Source organism: Papilio xuthus, unplaced genomic scaffold (assembly GCF_000836235.2).
Source record: "Papilio xuthus unplaced genomic scaffold, Pxut_1.1 DF827461.1, whole genome shotgun sequence".
NCBI lineage: Eukaryota > Metazoa > Arthropoda > Insecta > Lepidoptera > Papilionidae > Papilio > Papilio xuthus.
In genome coordinates this window covers 3,824,486-3,849,814 of record NW_013531188.1, presented here as the reverse complement: position 1 = coordinate 3,849,814, position 25,329 = coordinate 3,824,486, and the positions used below count along the sequence as shown (strand labels likewise).

At 38.5% G+C, this 25,329-nt stretch overlaps 1 protein-coding gene across 4 annotated transcripts in view; it reads right to left on the bottom strand.

Moving 5' to 3' along the window:
• Positions 1-4,525: 4,525 nt before the first annotated feature.
• Positions 4,526-25,329, bottom strand: part of Rbcn-3A (rabconnectin-3 alpha) — a 33,990-nt gene continuing 13,186 nt past the window's right edge. The window contains exons 14-62 of one of the 4 annotated variants that reach the window (XM_013314390.1): positions 25,121-25,305; positions 24,928-25,042; positions 24,657-24,849; positions 24,417-24,564; positions 24,126-24,339; positions 23,803-24,018; positions 23,485-23,636; positions 23,091-23,236; positions 22,902-23,008; positions 22,316-22,614; positions 21,557-21,841; positions 21,019-21,276; positions 20,440-20,589; positions 19,888-20,039; positions 19,469-19,532; positions 18,329-18,406; positions 17,713-17,835; positions 17,495-17,633; positions 17,040-17,219; positions 16,612-16,833; positions 16,109-16,284; positions 15,846-15,983; positions 15,656-15,771; positions 15,315-15,549; positions 14,812-15,055; positions 14,600-14,714; positions 14,324-14,523; positions 13,960-14,193; positions 13,639-13,871; positions 13,205-13,377; positions 13,024-13,124; positions 12,515-12,759; positions 12,088-12,276; positions 11,850-11,971; positions 11,604-11,746; positions 11,199-11,361; positions 10,888-10,990; positions 10,596-10,808; positions 10,298-10,479; positions 9,831-9,939; positions 9,259-9,312; positions 7,668-7,728; positions 7,050-7,309; positions 6,856-6,925; positions 6,712-6,786; positions 6,260-6,477; positions 5,827-5,932; positions 5,483-5,604; positions 4,526-4,999 (exon numbers count right to left, since the gene is read on the bottom strand). In XM_013314390.1, the coding sequence (XP_013169844.1) occupies positions 5,489-5,604; positions 5,827-5,932; positions 6,260-6,477; positions 6,712-6,786; positions 6,856-6,925; positions 7,050-7,309; positions 7,668-7,728; positions 9,259-9,312; positions 9,831-9,939; positions 10,298-10,479; positions 10,596-10,808; positions 10,888-10,990; positions 11,199-11,361; positions 11,604-11,746; positions 11,850-11,971; positions 12,088-12,276; positions 12,515-12,759; positions 13,024-13,124; positions 13,205-13,377; positions 13,639-13,871; positions 13,960-14,193; positions 14,324-14,523; positions 14,600-14,714; positions 14,812-15,055; positions 15,315-15,549; positions 15,656-15,771; positions 15,846-15,983; positions 16,109-16,284; positions 16,612-16,833; positions 17,040-17,219; positions 17,495-17,633; positions 17,713-17,835; positions 18,329-18,406; positions 19,469-19,532; positions 19,888-20,039; positions 20,440-20,589; positions 21,019-21,276; positions 21,557-21,841; positions 22,316-22,614; positions 22,902-23,008; positions 23,091-23,236; positions 23,485-23,636; positions 23,803-24,018; positions 24,126-24,339; positions 24,417-24,564; positions 24,657-24,849; positions 24,928-25,042; positions 25,121-25,305 (7,820 nt within the window). In that variant the 3' untranslated portion in view covers positions 4,526-4,999; positions 5,483-5,488. The remainder of the gene's footprint in view (positions 5,000-5,482; positions 5,605-5,826; positions 5,933-6,259; positions 6,478-6,711; positions 6,787-6,855; positions 6,926-7,049; positions 7,310-7,667; positions 7,729-9,258; positions 9,313-9,830; positions 9,940-10,297; positions 10,480-10,595; positions 10,809-10,887; positions 10,991-11,198; positions 11,362-11,603; positions 11,747-11,849; positions 11,972-12,087; positions 12,277-12,514; positions 12,760-13,023; positions 13,125-13,204; positions 13,378-13,638; positions 13,872-13,959; positions 14,194-14,323; positions 14,524-14,599; positions 14,715-14,811; positions 15,056-15,314; positions 15,550-15,655; positions 15,772-15,845; positions 15,984-16,108; positions 16,285-16,611; positions 16,834-17,039; positions 17,220-17,494; positions 17,634-17,712; positions 17,836-18,328; positions 18,407-19,468; positions 19,533-19,887; positions 20,040-20,439; positions 20,590-21,018; positions 21,277-21,556; positions 21,842-22,315; positions 22,615-22,901; positions 23,009-23,090; positions 23,237-23,484; positions 23,637-23,802; positions 24,019-24,125; positions 24,340-24,416; positions 24,565-24,656; positions 24,850-24,927; positions 25,043-25,120; positions 25,306-25,329) is intronic. The other 3 variants (XM_013314391.1, XM_013314392.1, XM_013314394.1) reach the window with 3 other exon arrangements.

The following is a 25,329-nucleotide window of genomic DNA, read 5'->3' as shown; positions in this document are numbered from 1 at the left end:
GAAGAAGAAGAAGAAGAAGAAGAAGAAGAAGAAGAAGAAGAAGAAGAAGAAGAAGAAGAAGAAGAAGAAGAAGAAGAAGAAGAAGAAGAAGAAGAAGAAGAAGAAGAAGAAGAAGAAGAAGAAGAACCACCAACCCTCACTGGCTCTGCGTTGTTAAATAAGACATAGTTGCATTCTTGAGGGTAGGCTCCGAGCTCCTCAGTGGAGTATAGTGTGTCCTTATAGGGAGCTTGATGATGATTTGTTTTGCTTTAATGCATATTGTCAAAATATTTTACCATCAGATAGGAGCTAATTTCTTTCCAGTGTTGTTCTATTTCTCCCGACGAGAGAGGCACTACTACTCCAGTTCTATCAGAAAATATGACCTATCAAATAAACTGGAACAAATAAGCATTTATCAAAGTTGGGGTATTTTGTTGGTGAACTAAACAATAATGGCATTATTACGAAAGCAATGAGCATTATGTTGCGTTCTTAAAATATGTTCGCTTTAGTCAGAAGATTAAATTAAAGTTGCAATTAACGAAATGGTTTTATTCTTCCTAAATTGTTTTCCCTCGAATAATACTTTCAAACGTCAAAAAGGAAACTGACAGATTGATTTTTTTAGGTTGGTAGCAACGTCAAGTCTACGTTCATAATATTGCTAGCATTGAAAATGACAATTTTTATTCTCCGTTTGTGTAGCTAATTAGTCAAGAGTCCCGTCTCTTATTTTATATACTCTTTGGTATAAGCGAGCCAGAAACATCATACAAATTTGAATAATTTTAATTTGTTGAAATCCATGTTTGTGTAAATCATTTTTGAACAGCTGACACTGATATTTGGCTGACATGACATGTTTGTTTATGATGTGTCAATTATGATCAAAATACTATAAAAACATTAGTGAATTATAATCTAAGCGAAAAATAATTCTTTGTATTCAAAGTCATTTCCATTTTAAAGCTTAAAAATGGTAAGCATAAACACACATCTTAGTAGTAACCAATGTTGTAACATTTTTAGGTTAATTTTAAAACTTTATTGTTTCAGAGCGCAATATTTAACTTTCAAAGCTTATTATCAGTGATTTTATTATTGATATGCACCTGTGCTTACTTTAGATCTTTTTTTCCTAGTATTATGGATCGCAATAAAACAGGGTAAGTACTTAATAAATAAAAATTCATAATTTGAATTGGTAGGATAAAATTTTAGATAACCTAATGAAACCTGCTAGCCAAATTCTATTAGTTCAGGAATATTTAGTTTATATGTCCAATAGAAATTATTCCAAATAAAAATATAGATATGCAATGTTAATACAATAAATATTTGTACAAAAAATGAGTAATATGATTAGAGAGTCATCATAAAATGTAACTGTACATAGATGTCTAAAGTAAATTTAAATGTATTGCTTTATTAATAGGAGATGATTTTTGTTACAGGTTTCTTGGGACCTTTTGGAAATGTGCAAGAATTGGTGAAAGAAAATCTCCCTATGTGGCGGCATGCTGTGTCTTTATGGCTTTCACTATATTATTCCTAACTTAATAAAATACATTTGTAATGTTATATATATAATTAATATATATTTTTATTCCATATACTTTTTATTACAAACCAAAAAAAATCAGATGAGCCAAAGGAAAAAATAAACCAACCTCATGCCCCATTTGAATTTTCTACAGTACTTCATTAGCAGCTGGTGTGTATAATTTGTAAGTAGTAGATTCACCTATATAGCTGTTCACAGGCTCCGCCAGTGTTTTTTTTTTGCTGCTTGCTTGCTTTTTTTGAGATGCTTATGTAAATATTGGGAAAATAGTGTCGGGCAAAATGCATCCCCTCATCCTTATGGATAGCCACACTTAACATCAACTGAATCCATTATTTGATCATCAGTGGTTATAAAAATCTCACTTTTCCTTATATTAACTTGTTTAAAATAAAAGAGTTGTTTGAGTTAACCTTTATTTTAACATTTCTTCATAAATAAAACAAAATAAGCATTAAATATTGACATTATCCACAATTCAAACATTGTTGCTGTAGGCTAGGTTGTAGATTTGCTAAAATTACTATATTTTTAAATTGAAACATGTCAGAATGAGCTGAAATTGCACATTACATTGCAGTAAGTTCACACTGTCAAAATATTTAGATAGAAATATGTTACCCGCTCTACATGGAAAAAGTAAGAGAACATATTGTGAATATTTTATCAGTGTGAACTTCCGTTTATATACAAACCTTTGTAAAGATATATATCCTTGCAATGATTCAGCACACAAGCGTGGTAAATGCAACAATATATTTGATAACTACTATTCAAAAATCTGTCCTTATTAATTATTGTGATGTTTAGATTATGAAATAAGATTTTAGTTATTAAAAGGTTTGCTTTTTAAATAAATGACGATATGAAATGTTGCCAGTGTCAGCCCAATTAAGACGTCTCGTAACATGAACAGAGTTTAATCATACTGTGGGTTACAACTACAGTGACACGTGTTGACATCCCTTAAATTCTCTTAGAAAAAAAAAAGGATAAGGTGAAGAACATTTGCCCCGGTGAGAAAGGCGCAATATTACAAGCATCACTGCCGTCATAACCTCAATAATAAGAACATCACAACAGACACTTGAAATTACTTGTAAAAATATAAACTGTCTTTGAAGTATACTTACACGAATATAAATTCGGGCAACTATTTATTAAACAGGCAAAAACATTTATTTATACTAATCATCGTTGCTTTTTAATAAAAATATTTATGAAATTGAATACTGTGTAACTTTTTAAATAGTACAATAATAATTTCTTGTAACATTTAGTGCGTAGGGTTTTTTGGTGTGATTATTGTGCGAATAATCGACATAGAACCTAATAAATTTGGTAACTCATTTTGCAGTGAATTTTACATTGTACACAATGTACATAAACTTTGGTGGATAAATAATATTAAACCTAAAAAAAAATATTAGAAATAATTAACCAAATAAAAACAATTAAACTTTCGACTATATTGTCTTTTAACAGTAGGTTAGGGCGACATTTAAAAAATAAAAAGCCCTCTAGATGATGGCAATATTATATTAATATCTGAGTTTGATCGAAACTGAATGTCAAGAAATAAAGATGTTACACATTTTATATTATCTATACATTTTCCGACATCAGTGTTACAGACATTCTTATAAGATAAAACGTGAAGTGATTACGCAGATAAAATAATCTAAAATCATAAAAATAAATATTTAAAACCAAATTAATAAACATTATCGTTATTTTAGTGGAATATAGCGACAAGGCATTTTATAAACCTTATTAATTTTACTACATACATGCGAACATTCAGACCATAGACTTATACCTCTAGATGGAACATTCAGAGCACTTTTTTGTGGTAAATTTCCCCAGTGTTGTCATTTACTATTGTCCTCTTTCCTAATATTTATGTTTTATTGCTTTATAAAAATATAATTCGTTGTGACATATTTAAAACATTAATTAATAATTTTACAACAACAATAAAATAAAATATTGTATTTGATAAATAGGTTTTAGATTTTAACCTACCATAAACATAAAATACCAATAATAAACATCTTAACAAATGTTAGTTTATTTTACTTTACACTTCATGTACAAACTGGAAACGCTCCATCTAGACGGTAAAATATCTATGCTTCAGGCTAAAAAAAATGTATCTTCCATGCGAAAAATCAAAAATAAAATGTTCTCTCAAAATCGCATCGATTTGCGATAATACTGTTTCGTAAGGGCTAAACAACGCACAAATAACTATATCATTACTTCGATTAATTTACATCAAATTCAAAATATTGCTTTTTAAACAAGTAATCGAAATGATAAACTTTCGATACAAATACAACACACAAATAGGACAAACTTACGTCTAATAGAAAAGAGATACGCAAGCATTCATTACGAAGCGAACAGTTAAATCACGACAATAGAATTTTCAAAGTACTCTAAAACGTTACACGTAAGCCACGATCATATATGTTAGATTTGATATATATGTTATTTATTATGCGTCAACAAGTTTATATAACGAGTCTGTAATCACATCACAAGCTAAATATATAAAACAGCTAACATGATATCTATTTTATAGTATTGCTACAAGCTGAGTCTTAATGCTATTTAAATCTGTTAACATCCCCCAAATTACTGCCGTGATCACCCTCAAGGTTACAAAGGGATATATTTAAAATTGCTATCTATATGTTAAATAAGATAAATTTGATAAAAAATTATACTTTTTTTAAAGATAGATAAAACATCATAGAAAAGAAACCTATCTTATAACATACCTATCGTATGATAAACATCAAAATTTAATATTTTAAATAACGCAATCAATTCCTATATATTGGTAGATTTAACAATGTTATGGATACTGGTATATTAATCATCATCAGCTTACTATACGTCCCCATTAAGGGGGTTGGAGCCTAAATTAAATTAAGGGTGACTAAGCCATAGTCAACCACGCTGGCCCAGTGCAGGTTGATTATATTAGTATATTAATATTTTTTTTATTAATGGAATTCTTCCCGAAGAATTTAAAACTTGTTAAATTTGTGATACAGACTCAGTTGGTAGCAAATACTTGAAGCTTCAACATTTACTAGTCGTTCATAATATTGCACTCTACATTACCATTTAGCAATCTCAATAGAACATCGTGTACGATACTTAGGCCATCCGTTAACATGGAACTGGATTTTACTAATGAATAAATAATTTCTTTATATAATTCATCTAAGATACATTAAGATAAAAATATTGATTATTTCGTACTAGATAAAACTAAAGATTCATATATAGGTATTCAAACACACTAAAGATATCTGCCTGCCAGTGACTAGTCTGACGGCGTCTCAACATACGCGTAACATTTCAATAGCAACAACGAATACATCACAGGAGCGCCCCCCGCCGCTCTCATCTACCACCACCTACAATCTAAGACATCTGAAAAAAAAAACATTTTAAGATAAAAAATAGAACTAAACAGAAGACAGAGCTCTGTCTGCTCACTCACTTAGCTAAGTGAAAGAGACGGATTGGGAAAGCTGACCCCACCTTGTAGGATGCAAGCTAGGCAGAGAGAGAGAAGAAAAGCATTAAGTGGAAGTAATTCCGCGTTTCGTCTGATAAGTATGCGTTCCGAAAGAGTAATTTTTGTCCTCTTTCTTTTCCAACCTTATAAAAAGAGAAGGGGTAGGGGATTAGATGGAGAATGGGACCCAAAGGAAGGGGAAATATTAAGGTGTGTCTGCTCCGTCTATTGTAGGTAGGCAAAGCAGCAATTGTATGTCTATGGGTAGCTGTCGGTTCAGGTGTCCGCTTACTCGTTTGCCACCATTTAAAAAAAATGTATTGCCAGTAGATGGCGTAGTGATGACAGTATGAGTAGAGATAAATTCAGTCGCCATATGCGAGTATAGTAAGTACCAGTGGTCAGTAGTGCGGCTGGTGCAGCTGATGCAGCTGGTGCAGCGGTGCATCACGCTCCGGCAGCTTGCGCACCTTCATAGTGCCATCTGCACCGCACGAGAACATGCGCCCGCAGTTATCTGAAACAAACGTATTATTCACACACCGCTAATGGCTGATATACGTTTTCATAAAAAAAATTGCATTAGGCCAATTCAAACATCCACTATAAAAAGTATAGAGTATTCCGAGGGAATTAACTCGTGTAACTTCAGTTTCTTTTTCTTACTTAACTTGTAGCATTATTAAAATTGTTATCGACCTTTAAAATACAGTAAATGTGTTGTAATAAGTATTGTTACCGATGTGTATTTGCGTGACGCCCTGTCCGATGTGCTTGAAGAAGGAGCTGCGGGCGTGCTCGCCGGCGAACGTATGCAGCAGCTGGTGCGTCGCCAACGAGAACACCTGACGTAAAAATCGTTCATATTTTAAATATATCTTTGCCTTACATATCCTACATACAAAATCAACACATACTAGGTTTTTCAGTCCGTCCGCGAGGAATTAAAAAAAACTTAGTAAGTATGATTTTATTCAAACTACGTTCTCCATAAGTGCCAAACTTCATCAAGATTCTTTAAACTGTTTGAAGGATACTTTCTAATAAACATTCATCCATTAAGAAATCCAAACTTTGGCATTTATAATATTAGTAAGATTCACTAGTCAATTTAACAGATTTCCTCTTAATAAACAAAAAAAAACAACAAAACATGTTTGAGTGATGCGTACCTTGATATCTCCGTCGGCAGCGCCGACCGCGTAGTAGTCCTCGCGTGGGGAGAGCGCGACGCACTTGATGGGTGCGTGGTGCGCGTGCAGCTTGTGCCGCGGGGCGCGCGCGCGCAGGTCCCACACCAGCACGTCGCCGCGCCGCCCGCACGACACCAGCGCGCCCGCACACCCCGCCCACGACACGCACGCCGCCCCGCCCTCGTGACACGTCCACGCTACACACCCATATATTTATATATACCATATATATATGACAAACTTCTAATAATAACTCACTTTAATAATTTTACAGAAATAAAGTTTTTTTATTTATTTAAAATAATAAAATAATAAGTATTGACAAATAATTAGAAAACTTGGTACCATAAGAAAGTAACTTTTTATTTTCCCCTTGTAAAGTTAAGGAATGTAATGTAATTGTAAAGAAAATCTGTAGTTACATTACTTACAAACAACAAGTGCTTTCTTGATCGGCATCAACGTGTCCCATATGGCAACATTCTTACTCTCCGAACTGTGCCCAGCTGCAACATGTTAAAGGTTATAAATTCGTTGTCAATACAAACAAAAATAAAATACTTAAAAAAAATTACCTGTGGCAACTAAACTACAGGAACCGAGGAAAACGAAATCACTTATTCCTTTACTGTGACACTGATGAGTCTGGAAGATACAATATATAAGTTAATTCCGAATAACAATGTTACATAATTTGTCACTTCTTCACACTTAATTGAAGTACTATAACTATTAAGCCACTTTACGTCATCAATGCTAAGACACTTACAAAGAATGGTCTGGGCGATGCGTGCGCGGTGGGCTGTCCGTGCGCGTTGGTTGTGGGCGGGTACGCTTGCGCAGGCGCAGGGTGCAGCTGCCACATGGCGAGATTGCCATCCGCGTCCGCCGCTGCGAACTTGTTGCCGTAGTCGGAGAAACGCACGCGCGTCACCTTGGCGAAGGCGCCCGGCGCACGTGGTGACCAAACACACGACGGATGGCCCCACTCCCACAGCTGAACAGACCCGTCCGCACCACCAGTCAAGTCTGCAAACAACCTTATACTCATAACCTATATCATCGATAACAGTGGTAGAGCCCGCTTTAACAACTTCGCAAACTTCGTGAAATACCACGATCACACAGAAGACAGGCGTGTAGTGGAAGCAATTCCGCGTTTCGTCTGATGAGTGTGCGTCCCGGAGGCCTAATTTAGTCCTCTTTCCCTTCCTACCCTATTTCTCATAAGGAAAGGATGGAAAGTGGAAGTGGACTTTCCGGATGATAGGATGCATATGGAAATTGATTTCGTTCTGTGCATCCTCAAGAAAAAAAAAATTTTATATAGTTGTCTTGGGCGAAAGCGTAGTATTGTTTGTAATCTACGTACAAAAGTAGCACTTACATAAAGGTTGTGATGGATGCGCAGCCATCCGTTTAATGTTGTCGATCTTATGTTTCAGCACCTGAATGTAATACAGGTAAATTATTAACATTCATCTACAAAACTATGATGTATTTAATTATTTAAACATGTAAGGTTAACAACCATACAATGTTACAAATACATCAATAAATTATTCAAACATAAAGAATGCTGAATAAAGAAAAGTGGCAATGGTGTATAATGAAAATACAGCGATCAAACATGAAGTAAAAAAACAAAACTGGAACGAAAAACAATGTGAAGCTATGAGATGATACCGTACAAAAATAAACGACGAGCAAACTGGTAGAAAATAAAAACAACTAAACTCAACAACTCCAATGAAAGACGGCCAACTCAAAGAGAAAAAGTCATTAGACTGAAACAAAAAGAAAAAAAAATTGAAGATGACCACTAGCGAGCCTTGCGAGTGCAATGGATAAAGGGAGGTGAAGTGTTCGGATGTGGTAAGAGAGGGGCGGGGCGGTGTAACTGACCGGTTTCATGAGGAGTTTGGAGCGATGCAGCACCAGACGACAATATTTCGCGTCGTGGCAACCCGGGAACTGCAGACCCTTTACCTGCGACCACCAATCGTTACGCGCACTCACACACAACAGACAGACAATTTTGTACATCTATTTTTTTTTATATCTGACGATAATTTTATAGATAAATCCACTAACACCAATAGATGAAGACCAATATCTAAAATAAAAAAACCAAAAAGGTTTCTCTTCGAAAAAAAAATGAAAGTGATAGAAATGAACATCAAATACCATATTTCAACATAAATAAGACCAGTACGAAGTTAATTTAATGTAAATAATTTACAATCAGGAAATATATGTTTTATTTACATCTATAATATGAGAGAGAAAATTAATGTATAATTAATAAGTGCTTTCTTTTTATTGACACTATCATCTGACATATAAAGTTGTTCGCATGATCTCCAATTTCTTCACGACACCACGTTATAGTACATTTCAAATAAGAATGTGCGTACCACCACCTTTAACCTGTCAAAAACGCTAGAAAATTGCAGATTTCAACAAGCATTTTTTTTTAACTTAAAAAAAGACTTTTCAATTCGTGAGGTATAACGTTACAATATAGCATTACCTCGCGCACATTCTTATTAGAAACGCATCGTATAGAATAAAAAGCGCGAGAAGCGTCAGCGCACCAGCACGTACACAAGACCAACACCAGTTGCCCGTAAGCCGCAGCACTGTATCACTGAATACGTATTTTGTACTATATCACACTGCTCGTAGAGGTCAAGTGAAAGTAGACGCGACGTTATAAAACAGTATTATGTAATTTTATGAAACCGTATAATTGAAATTAAATATCCCAAACTGCTTCGTTCTAATTAATTTAGTTTCATGAATAATATAAAAACTTTTCGAAGCATTGTTTTTAAAAATGCAAAAAAATTAAGCCTTCAATGAAACTGTTATAGACATAAAGCACATTTGAATATTGGTGTGTGCGTCAGAGTGAGATAGCGATATGTTCAGTGGTACAGTACTGCGGCAGTGAGTGCGTTAGTGGATGCACGTACTGTGGTGACGTACGCCTCGTGACCTGTTAGCTTTGCGACGCTTGCCCGCCGCTCCTGCTGACATAAGTTACATCTAATATTCACAATAACCTTGAAACCGGTGACGTCACTTGTACAACATAATGTTGTCTCTTTCCTTTCAGACAGAATGAGAGAGACAATATGTTTTCATACAAATATGTCGAGAGGAAACCCTTTCTTATTTTTAAGTGTCCAAAGCATTAGTTGAATTCTTGCAAAATAATCAGTCAGGAATTTTTAAATTACATATTATAAGCGTTTATTTGTATATTAGTTGACTGTTACTACATGACCCAACATGTTGATAGTTTTTAGCGATATATGATTTTGAAATAAGCAATTAGTTCATCGTAATAATAAATAACAATGTAAACTTTATTTCAATGATGTTTTTAAATATTAATCTTATTATTAGTTTTGTTATTCTGTTAATTTACCAAAAATAGATTCAACATATAAGTTATTGTTTTCAAGCAATTAATGTTCTCCATACATTTATATGAATAATAAAACCATCATACAATATGAGTATGCAAATAGTGAAGACTTACCACGCTGGCGCCGCGGCCGGTCTGGCTGGCCATGCCGACGGGCATCTGCGGCGCGTTGGGGTTCAGCGGCGAACTATTGCCCGTACCCGGCACTGAACTGTTGTTTGCTCTACAAACAAATAGTTAATTCAACTACAAGACGGACTAACCGTGGGTTTCTGAGACCAAATCCCTATTTAAAATATTATGTTTAAATACTTTTCGTCAAAGATGAAATACAGGGATAACGATGTATGTATAAAGATTTTGGTGTCAGAAACCCACTGTAAGACGTATATTTAAAGTTTGCTAGAAACCTAATTTATTAAAGATAACACTCGGTTTTGATACAAGAAAAAGAAACACATTGTCTTCGAATAAGTATTTAATAAACTTCTACTTTCCTTCCTTCCTTTATTATGCGTATCCCAAAGAGTGATACATCAATCAATTTTGGATCATGTGAGTATGTGTATGACAGTTTGTACCTGTCGTGATGCTGTATGAGGAGGAAGCCGGTGTCTGGCAGCGCGGCGGGGTCCGCGGCCAGCGCCAGCAGGTCCACCTCGCACTCGTCCTCCGCCCAGCTGGCGCCGCCTCGCAGCAGCAGCGACACGTCCATCTCCTGCACCTCGCGCGCCGTCGCCACCGCCAGCAGGCCACCGCCCACCTAACAACACAACGTCACGTTACAAATTACAATCAAAAAATCCACCCTATAAATGTGTGCATTACTCGATCTGAATTTAGAATAATTAAGGAGAGTTCGCAGCCCTCAGAAAGTACCCGATTTAAGCAGAAGGCAGCGATGGAGTCCTGCTCCTTGTGTATGATGCGGACGGGGCTGTGCAGGTCATCATCGGCACGCGGCTGCGGCACGCACCCCCCGCGCGCCTCACCACCCCCTGCACCCGCCGCGCCTCCCGCACCTCCTGCACCACTCTCCGCCGCCACGGACTGCGCGCGACGTCGCGAGAACACCGCGCGGATGAACACGTCCTGACGTATAATACATATTAATAAACATCAAATTTTTAAAAATACTTTAAAATAAATCTTGTTTATAAAAATTATTTACCTGAACTTGTTCCTGTCTAACTAAATAGCTCCAAAGCCGTCTGGCAGGCGCTGCGCTGTATAATGCAGAGTTAAATGGAGTGTTGTGTTTCTCCAACAAACATCTGCAACAAGATAGTATATTAGTAAAAGGCAAACGATTAATTGGGCACACTTTTTTAACACTTTATCATCAGCATATTGAAGTGACTTTTGTAATGTGTGTTAAATTTAAAAAAAATGCTGATATAACGGGTGGTTCTTAAAGGACACAACTTACGTTAAAAACAGTGTATGGTCGAAGAGCACATTCACCAGATTGCTAGACCTTACCTGTACTTATTGATGGGTGGGCCGGCAGTGACCTGGTCGGGGAAGCAGCCGGGTATGTAGTCAGACGGCGGAGCGCGCGCCTCCAGCGCCTCAGTCAGCTGCTGCTGCCACTGGTCCACGCGCCGCAGCGCGCCGTGTACCATGGGGCTCGTCGTGGCCAACTCTAAAGAATAAAATATATTTCATGTCAACTAACTTGATTGTTTTTAGACTCAAATAAACGGAAGGAATTTTATTTTTGACATAAGAATGTACGATTGAATGACCTTTATTTACCAAAAATCACTAGAAAAGTACAGATATCAACAAAGATTATTTTTTTTCAATAGGCGTATTTGACCTGTGCGCCTTTTTTTAATAATATTAGATGTATAACGTCACGATATGGTGTATGTTCGTGTTTACCTGACATCTCGATGCCGCACAGCTGCAGGAACTGCTGCAGCTTGGTCTGCGCAAGTCGCAGCACGGCCACGCGCATCACGTACCAAGAGTACGAGTCCGGGTCAGAATGCTCCATGTTCGCTCCCTTGTGTCTTTTCTCCGATCTAAAATATTACAGCTGAATTAAAATACTACGACCTTAAAAAATCATAAGTAATGTTTTAATGTTCATAAGTGTGATACAAAAACCAATTAAATAATGAGTACTTGTTAGTGTTGGTGTCGAAAATGTCGTCATCTTCAGGCTCGCTGCCGCTCTCCTCGGCGTCCTCTGCTCCCGACTCCGCTGAGTCATAGTCGTTGTTCTCAGGATCTTGCTCCGACGTTGGCTGAATACATTTCAAATATTTTTTTTACTAACAATCGCACAACTAAACGGAAAAGGATTGGGGCAGGATGTCTTAAGAGTTGCAAAGATTTGAGAGGGTATAACGGTTGCATGTACCTTGGTCAACAGGAAGGTGAGTATACTACACTGGGGTGGTACGAATTGCTCCCTGTATGTGGGTCGGCCCTCCTGTATGTGTTTGGGCGCGGCGGGGCCCATACCCAGCAGCCGCATATGCAGTAGTGCGCGCTTCTCCCGCAACGACGACCATACAGACGTGCCCTCCGCGCGCTCTACTAACTTCGGCTGGAAATTAATACTTTATTTTTATATTTTTCCTCTTTGCAAGCAATAATAGGATTAAAATATGAGATTTTTTTATGTACGACAACGATGTCGTGGCTTTAGGCTGACAATTTGAGGCTTGACAATTTTACAGTAATGAGTCATTTTTATATATGAAATTTAGACAAATTTAAAGTTTTGAAAGGAATAAAAAATATTGTAATCTTTTTAAAGGGATAATGTATAGTAGTTTGTGTACCTGAGGCGGTGCAGGTGCGGTCGTAAGCAAGCGCCTAACTCCGCCCCCAAAGAGGCGTGCGTGCGCACGCGCATCCGCAGTGTGCGCGGCGAGACGATACAGCAAGTGCGCGTCTCTTGCCGCCAGCGCCCAGCCCAATAGTGCGAGGTACACCGCACAGAACGCCTCCGCCAGCAGCACAGCCAGTCGCGGCGAGTCTTCCTCCTCCGCCGCACGTAGAGCCAGACCACGGAGTGCGGACACACCTACAGACAACAGGCACAGTGGTTGTCTTAATGGTAAAGGAATTATATTCGGGACTGTAATTTCGTTTACAGAACTAATAGAAGTTGCTACAGTATGAACACTTATATTTCTTAATATTTGTATTGTTTGTGTAGTTAATAAATAAAACTAATTATTATTAAAAAAAAACAAGTAATAAACAATTCTTGACTTATTCACATTTAAACTTTTTTTAAATCCTTGGCATCAATATTTTTGTTTAAATTGAATAAAAATTTTACTACCTGGCCATTTATTTGGAGTGGTAGTGACGGACAGTTCTTCAACAGAGTACCGTCTCGGTCGGACTAGAAGATTGGATGTGCCTGGAGTTTCTGCAATCATTCTAATAAAAAAAAAATAAAGATAAAAGTTAATCTGAGTATTTTCAAATAATTTGATATTCTAACAATATAAGCAACATACCCGTCGTGGTGATGGGCGTGCTTGAGGCTGAAGGTGTCGGAGTCGCAAAGACTCTGGTATATGCAGGCGGAGAGCGCGACGGCCAGCTCTCTCAGCGTGTGCAGCAGCCGCGTCGCCGCTCCGCCTGGCACGCACAGCTCGCCCACAGTACCCAGCATGTCGTGCGCCACGCACTACCAATATTTATTACACTTTATTACATGCTCTTTGTACTATATCACTGCTGTCGACTTTGATATTAGAAAACGCCACAATCAAGTCAAAATGGAACACATTTACATGAAGACAATAACTTCAACGCCTGTAACCCAGAGTGGTAGACAGAGACCATGGATATTCATCTGGAGAAAATTGCAATAAATTAGTAACACAAGTATACATGTGCTAAGGATGCGTCATATATGTAATAAAGTTGTTAAGTGTATCTGAATGACCTGCAAGTGTCGCACAGGGTCTGCGACTACGGTGTTGTTGGCGGCAACTGCGGCCGCCAATAGCGGCAGCGTGGTGGGGAAGGGCAGCGGTGACAGCAGCTGCTGGTGCTGCTTGTCTTGCCCCAGCTCCTGCAGCAGCAGCACCAGCTCCATGCGCACCGATGCCAGTCCGCCACCGCCCGCGCCGTGCAGCGAACAGTACGACAGTAGGGTACGCAGTAACGTTTCGTTCGCTGCGTTATTAGTTACATAGTTTTACGTTAAATTATTTTTATTTGTCTTTACTGTGATTTGAACATGCAATTTATAATGAAAAGTTACCTTTGAGCCACTTGCGGCGCCTGACAGCGCGCTGCACCTTGGCCTCGAAGTCGGCCTTCTCCCGAGCGAGCAGCTGATGCAGCGTGGGGCGGTCAGGCAGCGGCGGCGGGTCTGCGTCGGCGCACAGCAGCTCGCCGCCCGCGCCGCCGCCCGCCGCCGCGTAACCGCACAGCCGCCGCAGCGCCTCCACCTCGCGCTCCAGCCAAATGTACAGCTGGTAGCGTAGGTGACCGCCTACACAACACACGTCGCACAACATACAGTAAAATATACTTACAAACAAACAATATGTATGGATGGATGTTTCAGAATTCTAATTGGAAATAATTTACCCAAAAATTATATATAACAAATCTTCTCTTACCATCGACTTCAAATCCAGTCGCCAGTGTACTGAGCTCCTCCATCAAGATTTTCAAGCAAGCTACGAATTTCAACTGCTGGGCCATGATGTCAACTGGAGGGGTTTCTTCTTTCTGGTCTTCAAGTCCATTCTGAATCGGTTCCTCGGGCTTATTTATTTTCATTTCTAGTGGCGGAGTTGAAGCACCGGATCCCTCAGAACTTTAAAAAATATAATGAAATTAGATAAAATAGCAATTTTAGTCTGATCTGATGATTAAGAGGTAATGTAACTTACTCTTTGTCTTCGTTGTCATCATCCCAAGACAGAACAAGGTCATCGTTCTTAACTGTAGTGACCGGCGCGCCCCAGTCTACTGACGAGGAACTCCAATCTACATTCTCTTCTTCCTCTGTTGATCATTGAAATATATTAATCAGTCTGTTATTGATGACACAAAAAATGGTTAATTTTATTCATATATCTTTCAATTAAAAAAAAATACATACTTTTCGCAGGTGTGTTTTCTACAATCTGTCCTGTATGTATGAAAGTCTCTTCAACCGAAGGAGCGGACACGGGTTGTCTTATTTTCTCATCGCGCACTCTGGCGGGCAACTTGGACAACACCTCCAGAGCGAGCGCCGGACAGCCCGCCTTGAAGTGACCGTGCGCAGTTTGGAAGTACAGCCGCCGCTCCAAGCGCGTAATGCCCTCCTCTGCTTCTTGTTGTAGTAGTGCTAATGTTCCACCCTATAATAAAAACAATTAAACATACAAATTAAAAAAATAATAAACAGTAGTTAAAAAAGTGTGTTTCATATTTTGATTTTAATTTTAAAATTAAGAAATATAAAAGTAATGGTACTGATTAAAAACCAAGAACATTAAAAACAATACAAAAAACCAAATCAGAATAAAAAAAATATTAGTTACGATAGTTTACACAGGAGAAAGTGGCTTATATACCTCCTCCATAAACTATCGTAACCCACTAGAATTATTAGTTTACCTGGGTGGGTAAATTGTGTCGCTTGAGTCTTGGATGCGTGCGTAAATATACGTAGAAGTTAAACACGCTGGGCACGGGCTCGTCAGAGTTGTTCGCTGCGTGGAGACGGCCGGCGGTGCGCAGGAGTGTATCCAGCGCGGCACCGTACCTACGCAGCTCCCACAACGCCATAGAACGAACAAATGGATCCGGATGCGCTCGCTCCAAGTCTATCTCACCATCTTCTGTCTCCCCCCTATAATAAAAACGTTTAAGTTAAAAAAATATATACATAGGTACATTCATCTCTCTCATTCTCTTGTATAAAAACAAAGACAACAATATATTACAGTTGCACTTACCCTAGTACTTCATCCATAAGTAATTTTTGTAAACTGGGCGGCAACGTGCTGTCCGATTCGTACAGGCGTGCGATAACCATTGCCAATTGTAAATCTCCCAAACGGGTTATCAGTACCTGAAATTCCCAAGCTATTGTAATCTCAAAATATTGATAAACAATATCAAATAATTATAAAGACTTGTCTTGACCTCCAAAGCGTCTTTTAAAGCGCCCCCTAGCAGGAAGAAAGCTGCAGCGTGTTCGAACCTTTGCTTGCCGAGTAACACAAACGCGTTCTTCAACGCCGCCTTACGCCAACGATCCTCCGTAAAGTCGTTAGCGAAAAACTGCAAGATAAATCAAAACTATCAAATTGACTTTGCAGATAATACATACTATAAAACTTATTCTTTACAAGAAGATAATATGAGCTTTGTTATTTGAGTACAGTACAAAGTAATATGATACATACGGCAGTCATCCTATCGTCTCTGTTTGATCGGAACAGTCCCCAGAGCAGCATGCGTTTCTTCATAGCGAGGTAGTATAGCGCGGCGTCCATGGGCTCCTGCTTGGCCATGTATGACGCGCGCGCAAGTTTCTCCACGCACGTCCGTAAGAGGTCGCCACGGACCCACCATCCCACACCTAAACACAACGCATAATTAGGATTTAACTTAGTAAATAGGTAATATAACTGGCATTGTAAATGTTGTATGTTATTCGTCGCTCTGATGAAGGCGACACCTACCGTGTTTATTGGTTAATTTCAAAATCAGTTTTTACGATATCCAATTTCACTTGGTCAGGAATAAGTTTCAGTCCATAATTTTCGATTAAATATAACCTGACCTTTTGCATGAGTAAAAGGTCTGTCATGTCAAGTCAAGTCATAGATAAAGTTTTAAGAAGAAAGTTACATACCACCGAATGTTAATACATTCTTTTAAATGTGTTCTAAAAACGATAGTTTACCTAGTTCCCTCATTGTGGACCACTTGGGCTGTCCCTTAGTGTACCCAGGCACTAGAGACAGCAGCTGCTCGTGTGTCTCTGAGTGATACGCCCATACTAGGTTGCAGGTGCCGACGCCATCGCGCTGTAACGCCGCGCGCTGGGCCAGTGGCAAACAACGCAGTAGGTATCCGTAGTGCTTCATCGCCAGGAGGAACCGTAGTCCACAGTCGTCTAGTGAATCTGTATATATAATTGTTAATTAATTTTTATTTAGATGATACATCTCGAAATATAGAATTGGTGTATCGTAAAATAAAATTCAATAATTTTTTTTTTACTTAAACCGAATATAATTATAAGTGCAGGAGTATATGTAATTTACATAATGTGAGTCAATCGGGACTTTCATATCAATTTTACATAATCGATAAGACAAACAATATTACCAGGCACGAAGTCTTGTGCGTTGTTATGCGCGAGATCAACACGTGCGTTGGCGGCGAACCGCTCTGCAAAGTCAGCGTCACACGTCGACACTGTGTCAGCCAGCGCCAGGAGATGCATCTGGTCCAATGAGCTGAGCCCCGGCAGGTGAGTGTGTGTCAGGAGTCGCGATAGGATACGACCTAGTATAAAACAACTAGCTGTATACTTACGCAAAGAAATTTAACCTTAACCAAAGATGTAGCCGCTTTTTAGATCTACTCGACGCTAACATCAGTACGATCGACATAGATTTCGAATTTTCATAAATGGACAGACTGAATTTGAATTACGACAATTGTTTACATTTCTACAGATATTTTTGTCAAACGGAACTAAAAAAATGAATTTAATAGAAAAATATAATAGTAACGTCCTTAAATGTGTTTAATTTTGTCGTGCATTTTTAAATAATTACCTTGTCTAGGACCGAAATGCGAAAGCGGTTGTCTTTCTGGCATCGAAGGTCGGCGGTCGACTCTATCTTCGTCGCTCAGTAGTAGAGCATCCAAATCCTCTTCAGTTTCCATTGTTCCTTCAAATAATTCGTTGTAATCCTGGTTGAAAACAAAAGCCAAAAGGGTGAAAAAATTCTAACTAGTATCATTTAATTAATAAAGGAATTATGTAATATACCTTAGCTTCTTGCATAGTGGACGGATGATGAGGTGATTCCTTGTCAGCTACCAGCAATGTCCAAAGCGGCAGTGGAGGTACTGACGTTAGTTCCGCGTAGTCTAATTGGACATCTTCCGTAATCTGAATTGAGTTCACAAGTTATTCTCTTTGTCAAGAACAAAAACAACCAAATTATTGTACAAGTTACAATATTAAGTAAATAAATATAAATAAAAAAACGTTGTACATGACCCAATTGATTAATTTTGAATAGAGTTAAACGTCGTAAGAACTGAAAAAAATACAAAATTAAAAAAAACAACGCGAATACAAACATATTGGGTTCACAAACAATGACACCACGATGTGTGGGCTGACATGGTATTTGTATGTCAGTATTTCACTTTGACATGGCGTAAGCGTAATACATGCAATGGATTTATGCTGTGAATGTGTGAGGTGCACACAAATTAATAAATCTTAAAGAGAACATTTTTTTTTGCAAAATAACATGGATACAAAAAGAAAAGAACCGTTCCGTTGCAATGTTTTTCTTACTAATTTTATTGAATATCATATAATTATATTATTTATTAGTGACCGCAGATTCTGTAGTTTTGGCGTATTGATTTACCTGTGTGACGCCATCTAGCGGCGAGGCTGCGCCGGCGGCGAAGGACACGGACAGCGTGCGCGACCGCGACCAGCCGCGCTGCAACACACGCCACATGCACGCGCCGCCATATTGCGTACGTACGGCCATATTGCGTACGCACCGCCATCTTGCGTACGTGCCGCCATCTTGCGTACGCGACACGCATGCCATTCAATGAACATGCTCGGACATTACGTCATGCGACAACGACCGGATTTACAACATTTATGGCCATACGCATTTTACATTTGCAAACGCAATAATTAAAAGAAATCCACCTATGACCTTTTTTGAACAGTTTAATACACTTTACACATGGTTCTATGTTAGCTACAAAATCGCTTACAAAATCTAAGAAATCGCCTTTAAAGTTTATTCTCCGATCTATTTTAAATATTAATGCCAAATAATTTTTATAATTCATGAAATAAAATTTTGAAAAACTGTGTGATGATAATGAAAAGTGGCAATTGGTGCGAAATTGTGAATCCAAAGCTCAGGTGTTTGCAATACAAAAGCTACAAAATGCGAACAGTCCTATATAATTCATGGAGATAATTGAAATGATATTTATCGGCTTATTAAACCATCTTTATATATCACTTTGTTACATGTTGATATATGCACGTGAGTTGCTTTAAGCAACATTTCAACAATCCTACGTTATACATAAGGTAATTTTATATGCTTCCTTAAGTTAGCAAAACAAGGTTAAAATGCATTTATACACTGATATCATTTGATAATGTGAATTACTACTAATTAATAAAATTAAAACTGGATAAGCAAAAACATAAGCAAGAGTTATTGTCCGGTCCCGACTACCTCCATATAAACTTCATTTAGGAAAGTGATAAAAATACCGCGGTCCCTTGGACTCTCGCTTATCTAGATTCGACTGTATTATACTTGTAAATAGCTAATTATGTAATAATGTCTATGGTAAGAATTTCATTGGACAACTATGTTTAGATATATAGACTGCCTTAACACTGCCGTACGTATGCAAAGCGACGTTGAAACATATCATAATTGAAGCTTATGTGAGCGTCATACGATTCACATATCATTAGGCCTATAGTGAAACTCATGTTGCAATTATTACGGCCTTTATTTTACCTGTCTCGAGAGACTGTCCTCGTCGCCTTGAGAACTGCGATTTGCGTAAGATCCTCCGATACACCTATAATATAAATAATTTTATAAACATTGCACTTTGTCATAATTCATCGGTGGCTCAGTGGTTAAGCACTAGACTTGTAATCTCCAGATCATGGGTTCGAAACCCGCCATGTACCAATATGTTTTTCGATCTTCAATTTACATATGTATATTTATCCAACGTTCTAACGGGGAAGGAAAACATCGTGATGCAACCTGACCATATCATATAATAAAAGTGAAGTGAACCCGCACTGGTCAGCATGGTTGACTATGACCTAGTTACTCCTAATTACTCCTAGGCTCCGAGCCATATCAGTGTGGACGTAGAGTGAGCTGCTGATGATTAATTTTCAAATTATAAAAAAAACACTAACCTGACCAAATGTGCGAGTATAGCTTTCACCCATCGTATTTTCCCGCTGTTCAATAACTCCATCAACTGTTTGGGATGGTACTGCGGTAGAACTGGGCAGGCCATTTGTGATGCCTCGAATAGTCCGTAGTCAGGCATGTAGTTCAATAGAGGCTGTTCAGAGAGAAATAGACCTTATTAACATGCGAGATATAATAGTGAATTTTGTATTTGACATGGCTGGAGGGACGGATGTTTGTTAGAAGGTATCTCCGGAACGCCTCAACGGATCTTGAGAAATTAGACGCAGATGTAGAACATACTATTGAAGAATATATAGCCTACTAAGTTTATTTTTTTTATTCCGCGCAGACGGAGTCGCGGGCGCCATCTAGTATAAAATATCGGGGTGTAAACTAACAGCGGGAACATCGAGATGATCATCAACACTATAGGAACTCACTTATTGGCGTCTCTATCTTTCTCTTTAAAAAACAGTCATATCAAGATGTTTTGATATTATTGTTTTGGTAAGTTTTAACTGGTAGTTATTTTGACTGAAATGCTAACATACTTGAGGTTGATCTGACTGAGCTTTGTTCCTTCTCCTTGCGTCTCGTTCCAGCAGCTGCAGATTGATGGAGGAGACGCGCTGGAGATGTGGTGCGGACACGCGCAAGTCCGAGTCGCGGAGTGCGCGAGACTCGCCGCCCTCCTCTATTTCCTATAAACAAACATCGCATATCGTTCCAATACAAAACTGAATTTCAATATAAACAGCAAATTTCGGAAAAACATAATTTTTACGTAACTATAGATCCATTTATTTATAAATATTGATGGATTATTCCATACAATTTTGACGTCTAATCGGAATTCGATATTTTTTATTTTATTATACAAAAACTTTACATAACAAATTAAATTACGGTTAGACAGTAGTACTAAAAACCCAAATGTCATTTTGTATTGTAACTAACAATTTTACTTCAAGAAAAGGTCTGCAAAGGCCTTTTATTTCGTCTCACTTTTGTGCTCCGGATAACGTATCTATCAATAACCTATGTACAGAATATCAGCGAAATATGAATAAAACATAATTAAATATAAATTAAATTAATAGAATAAAAAAATCTTAAATATTTATTAATACCTGTATCTGTCCCGACGGTAATTGTTGGTTCTCAGGTTTCCATTGTGAGTAAACATGCATCTCTGAGTCCATGCCGACCACCAGAATACCGTCGCGCACCCAAGAAATCTGCATAGGCAGGGGAGGCAGACCATCTGCTGTCTTCAGATCTATACGACGCAGCTGCATCCATCTGATCTCTTCCACGAACAGCGGCGCAGCGAGAGATGATGCCTTTCTTAGTATAGGACGGTTGTTGTTTATTGATTCTTTCATTGCCTGAAATAAAACATTACCAGGATATCAATGTGCAGCTCCCAAACCTTAAGTTGGCACAAAGGGCAATAGACTACTCTAATTCCAGACGTGCCAATATATGGCCGATAACGTATACAAGCCTAAAAGTAAAACCAGTAAGAGATAAATGATGAAAATTGTAGTGCCACATCGTTTAGTTTGCTATGGGACTGATATTTTCATAATAATCAAAATCTCTATAAAAAAATTAAAATAAAAAAGAACATTGTAACAATATAAAAGAACTATTTTCAAATCCTACCTTTAAATTGGCCTGAGCAAGATCACTGGAGACCGGCGTGAAGAGTAATACTCTAGAACCAACAGCTACTGTCAGTATATGTGAGCCATCTTCTTTAGATACCCAGTCCAGTTGCACAAGATGCTTCTGTGTTAAAGGACATGTGTTGCCATTCTCCATTATACTACGTCGCAGTGATTGTAGTGTGCTGAATGATGGTACAGCTAACAATCCCGCAGATTTCCCCGAGTCACCTTCACCGTTACGATTGTTCCTACTCTCATCAGATGATAGTGTTTGAAGAACCTGAAATATACACACAAAATAAAACATAGTGAAATAAAAAAGAAACTTAAGTTAAATTAATTTAAAAAAACGTATTATGTCGAAAAATTTAAATTATTTAAATAACAATATGACTCGATAAGTTTTTCAAATTGAGGAGTATAAGATTAGCGTGGTTTGGACATGTTATGAGGAGGTATGATGATATAAGTAAAAAATTAATGAGATTAAATATGGATGGCTACAAGGGTAGGGGAAGACCAAAACAAGTATGGAATGACCGTGTGAAAGAGAATATGCGTATGAAAGGGGGTAGACTCGGATATGACGGCTGATAAAGATGTATGGAGGAGTAGTACATACTGTGCCGACCCTCGATAGGGATAAGGGCAGGTTGATGATGATGATGATGTAGTTTTCTGGTGCATTTAAGTTTGTTAATTGGGATATAAGCTAGTTCACGTGACTACTTGAGTAAAATTAAAATAAATTCACCTGCGTCAATCTCTGTTTCTTCTGCATGAAGGATGTATCGTGTAAATACGAGAGATCTATCTGTGTATCCACACTGACACCGACGCGGGGCAGGCTGACATTCCGCAGTGGTATCGTGTCTTCTAGCAGCCATTCCGCTCCGCCGGTACTTTCACATTCGTAAACACAGACGCACAGGTTGACGAAGCGTGCGTCCGTGCTCGCACTCGTCCCGCCCTTCGGTCGCGTGAACGAACGTCCGCATTTGTACGCGCACGCTATACGACCCGAGTACGCCGCGCTTATGTGTAACGGCTGACCTGTATACAAACAACGAAATTAAAGCCCCAATCGAAAGTCTTGATATTGACACCATAGACAAACTACATCTAGGACCTTGAGACACCTTCATGACGTTGAAGGGGGTCGCTAGTGAGCTATCAATCTACTTATGCTCACCGGGTCACATAACATTGTTGGTCTATAAAAGTCGTATATAAAAAAATAACATGAACAATAAAACAATTCAATAATATTTTATATCTTAATTTTTTTACAATAACCTATACTCTTTTCTTATCTTTTAGGGATAATAAACGCATGATACCTGGAATGTCTATAGCTGATTCTTGATCTTTGTTCATCATTTCCCATTCCTTCCATGCATACTCCATCTCATCATTTTCATTTTTAGTTACATTACATTTCCAGAACCTGAAACAAGATCCGTATAATGTAAACTGAAAATGTCACTTTTGATAGACAAAAAACAACTTTAAGTATAATAAATATATACCTCAAAGTGCTGTCAGAGCATGCGGTGGCAAGTATATAAGGTGCTAAACAAGCCGGGTATATGGAGGCCGAGCTCAGATGTCCCGCGGCCGGCGTCGCGTGGATCACATCTACACCGTCCGGCAATGACAATGGACATTCGCACACCTAAGAATCATTTTTTACAAATAGTAAGTGCTAGTTAGTACATTTACGTAGTAGGAAGTAATAATTAGGACTTATCTTCTCTATGATTTAATTGATTAAAAATGTCAGACGATTCTCGAATCTTTCATTTACAGGAGACCAAGATAAAAAGATCTTTAAACGACGTGTTAGATAGTATTAAAAATTACCTTTACTTACTAACAATTTAAAAGATGTTTTAGATGTTTTGATAAAGGAATGTTACTTACTTTCTTAGTAGAGATGGACAGATGTGAGTGTATAGGCGGTTGCGGCAGCGCGCGGTCCGCGTCCACTGACACAGAGTTCTTGCGAGACTCGCCCTCCTCCTCTTGCACCAGAGCACTATCTGGTACGTACATCATGCTGTTTGTCATATCGTCTGAAATAGAAACACATTTCTAAGTTGAAGAAAGTTAACGAATGGGTAAAATTGTGTCAATAAATATGACGATAAATAGGTATATATTTGAATGGTCCTTCATAAGTCCATAAATTTAAAAATTTTCACCAAGCTATCGGTAAAATCCATATATTAACTTTCTCACCTGATGGGTCAGCTTGCGAGGAGACCATTAATCTCCACATATGCACTGTGGAGCCTCCGTCAGTGCGTTCCAACACAACGATATAGAATGGCTCATTGAAGACTGCCGCCTTGCGCAAGTCCACGATGGCTTCGAAACCAGCTTCAGTGATGGTATTGACATCCGAACCCTCAACACCAGAGTCCGCGCTCTCGGTATCCGTTGTTGTTCTTTCACCTGGAATGAAACATATTTTTTAAAAACAATGAAGTAGAGTTTACTCATGAAAATGTTCGTACCTACACATACGTACGTGTACGTAAGTATGACGTTCGTGTACGTACCTGTGATGAGTTGTTCCTGGAAGACATGCAGGAGTTGGGTGTTGTGCCAGTCGTGTGCTGCGTCTGCGATGGCATGCAGCTGAATGACGGCGCCGGGCCGCGCGGTCGACTGCTGCGATACTATGCGAATACGCTCATGTAAAGGAACGCCTCCCTCATCCGCCTCCCCGCCTTCGCTAGACCCCGACGACATCGACATTGTGTCGTGCTGCTGCTACACCATGCAAAAAAATATATATAAATAATGATTTTCATATGAAATTATTATTTTATGTTCGAAAAGAAACATACAGATGTATCTTTATGACGTCGCTCAGATGTAGCAATTTCCGCCAAAAGAGTTCGCGCATCGATAACGGCCTGAAAGAGACGGAGACTTTCACCGTCGCTCGCCACAAAACAGGCGGACGGCGAATTTGACAAATTTCCTAAGGTTGAGCTGAAAATAATCAAACAATATTTATTATAGACACACATTTATCTTGTTACATTTTTCATACAGTAAATTATGTAGTATATATAATTTTTTACCTTGGCAATAACGTTGGTAACCAGGCGACGTTACTAAATGCGGAGAGGTGTGGCGAGTTGACGCGTGCGAGTTCGGCCACGCCCCCCGACTTGGCAAGCGGGCCGACGCACTCAACGCGCCACATGATCAGTTCCGAACACAGTCCGCCCGCCGCACCCGCCTCCTCAACACGCTGCGTCCCGCGCTCCGCGTCTATACATAATATTACAAAATAAAACAAATTAAACCTTATCCTAGAACAAATGAAGTTTTTTTAGCACAAAAACTTACCGGAAATATTATGATGACTGGTTGTCAACAATAGTGGTAATACTGGATGGCAAGTGATGTCGTTCACCCTAAACCTATGGCCAGACGCTCTTGAAGCGTGGCCTATTGATAGCACCTAGAAATACAAGAAAAATTGTTTTTTTTTATAATGCTAAGCCCAGAAATATTAGCTAAATGTTTTTTTGACAATTACCTGTGAAAACTTTGATTTGTCGTCGAATGTTAACTGCCAAAGGTTGAGAGTTCCGTTGGTATGGTTGGTGACCATAGATATGACCGGAGCGGACTCCAATACATCGCCATCTTGATTTTCTCCCAAATCGTCTGCCACGACACTAGTCCTTCGCTGCATTTCATTGTTATTCTCCTCTTGATGACCTTTATCAGATATAAACATAAAAT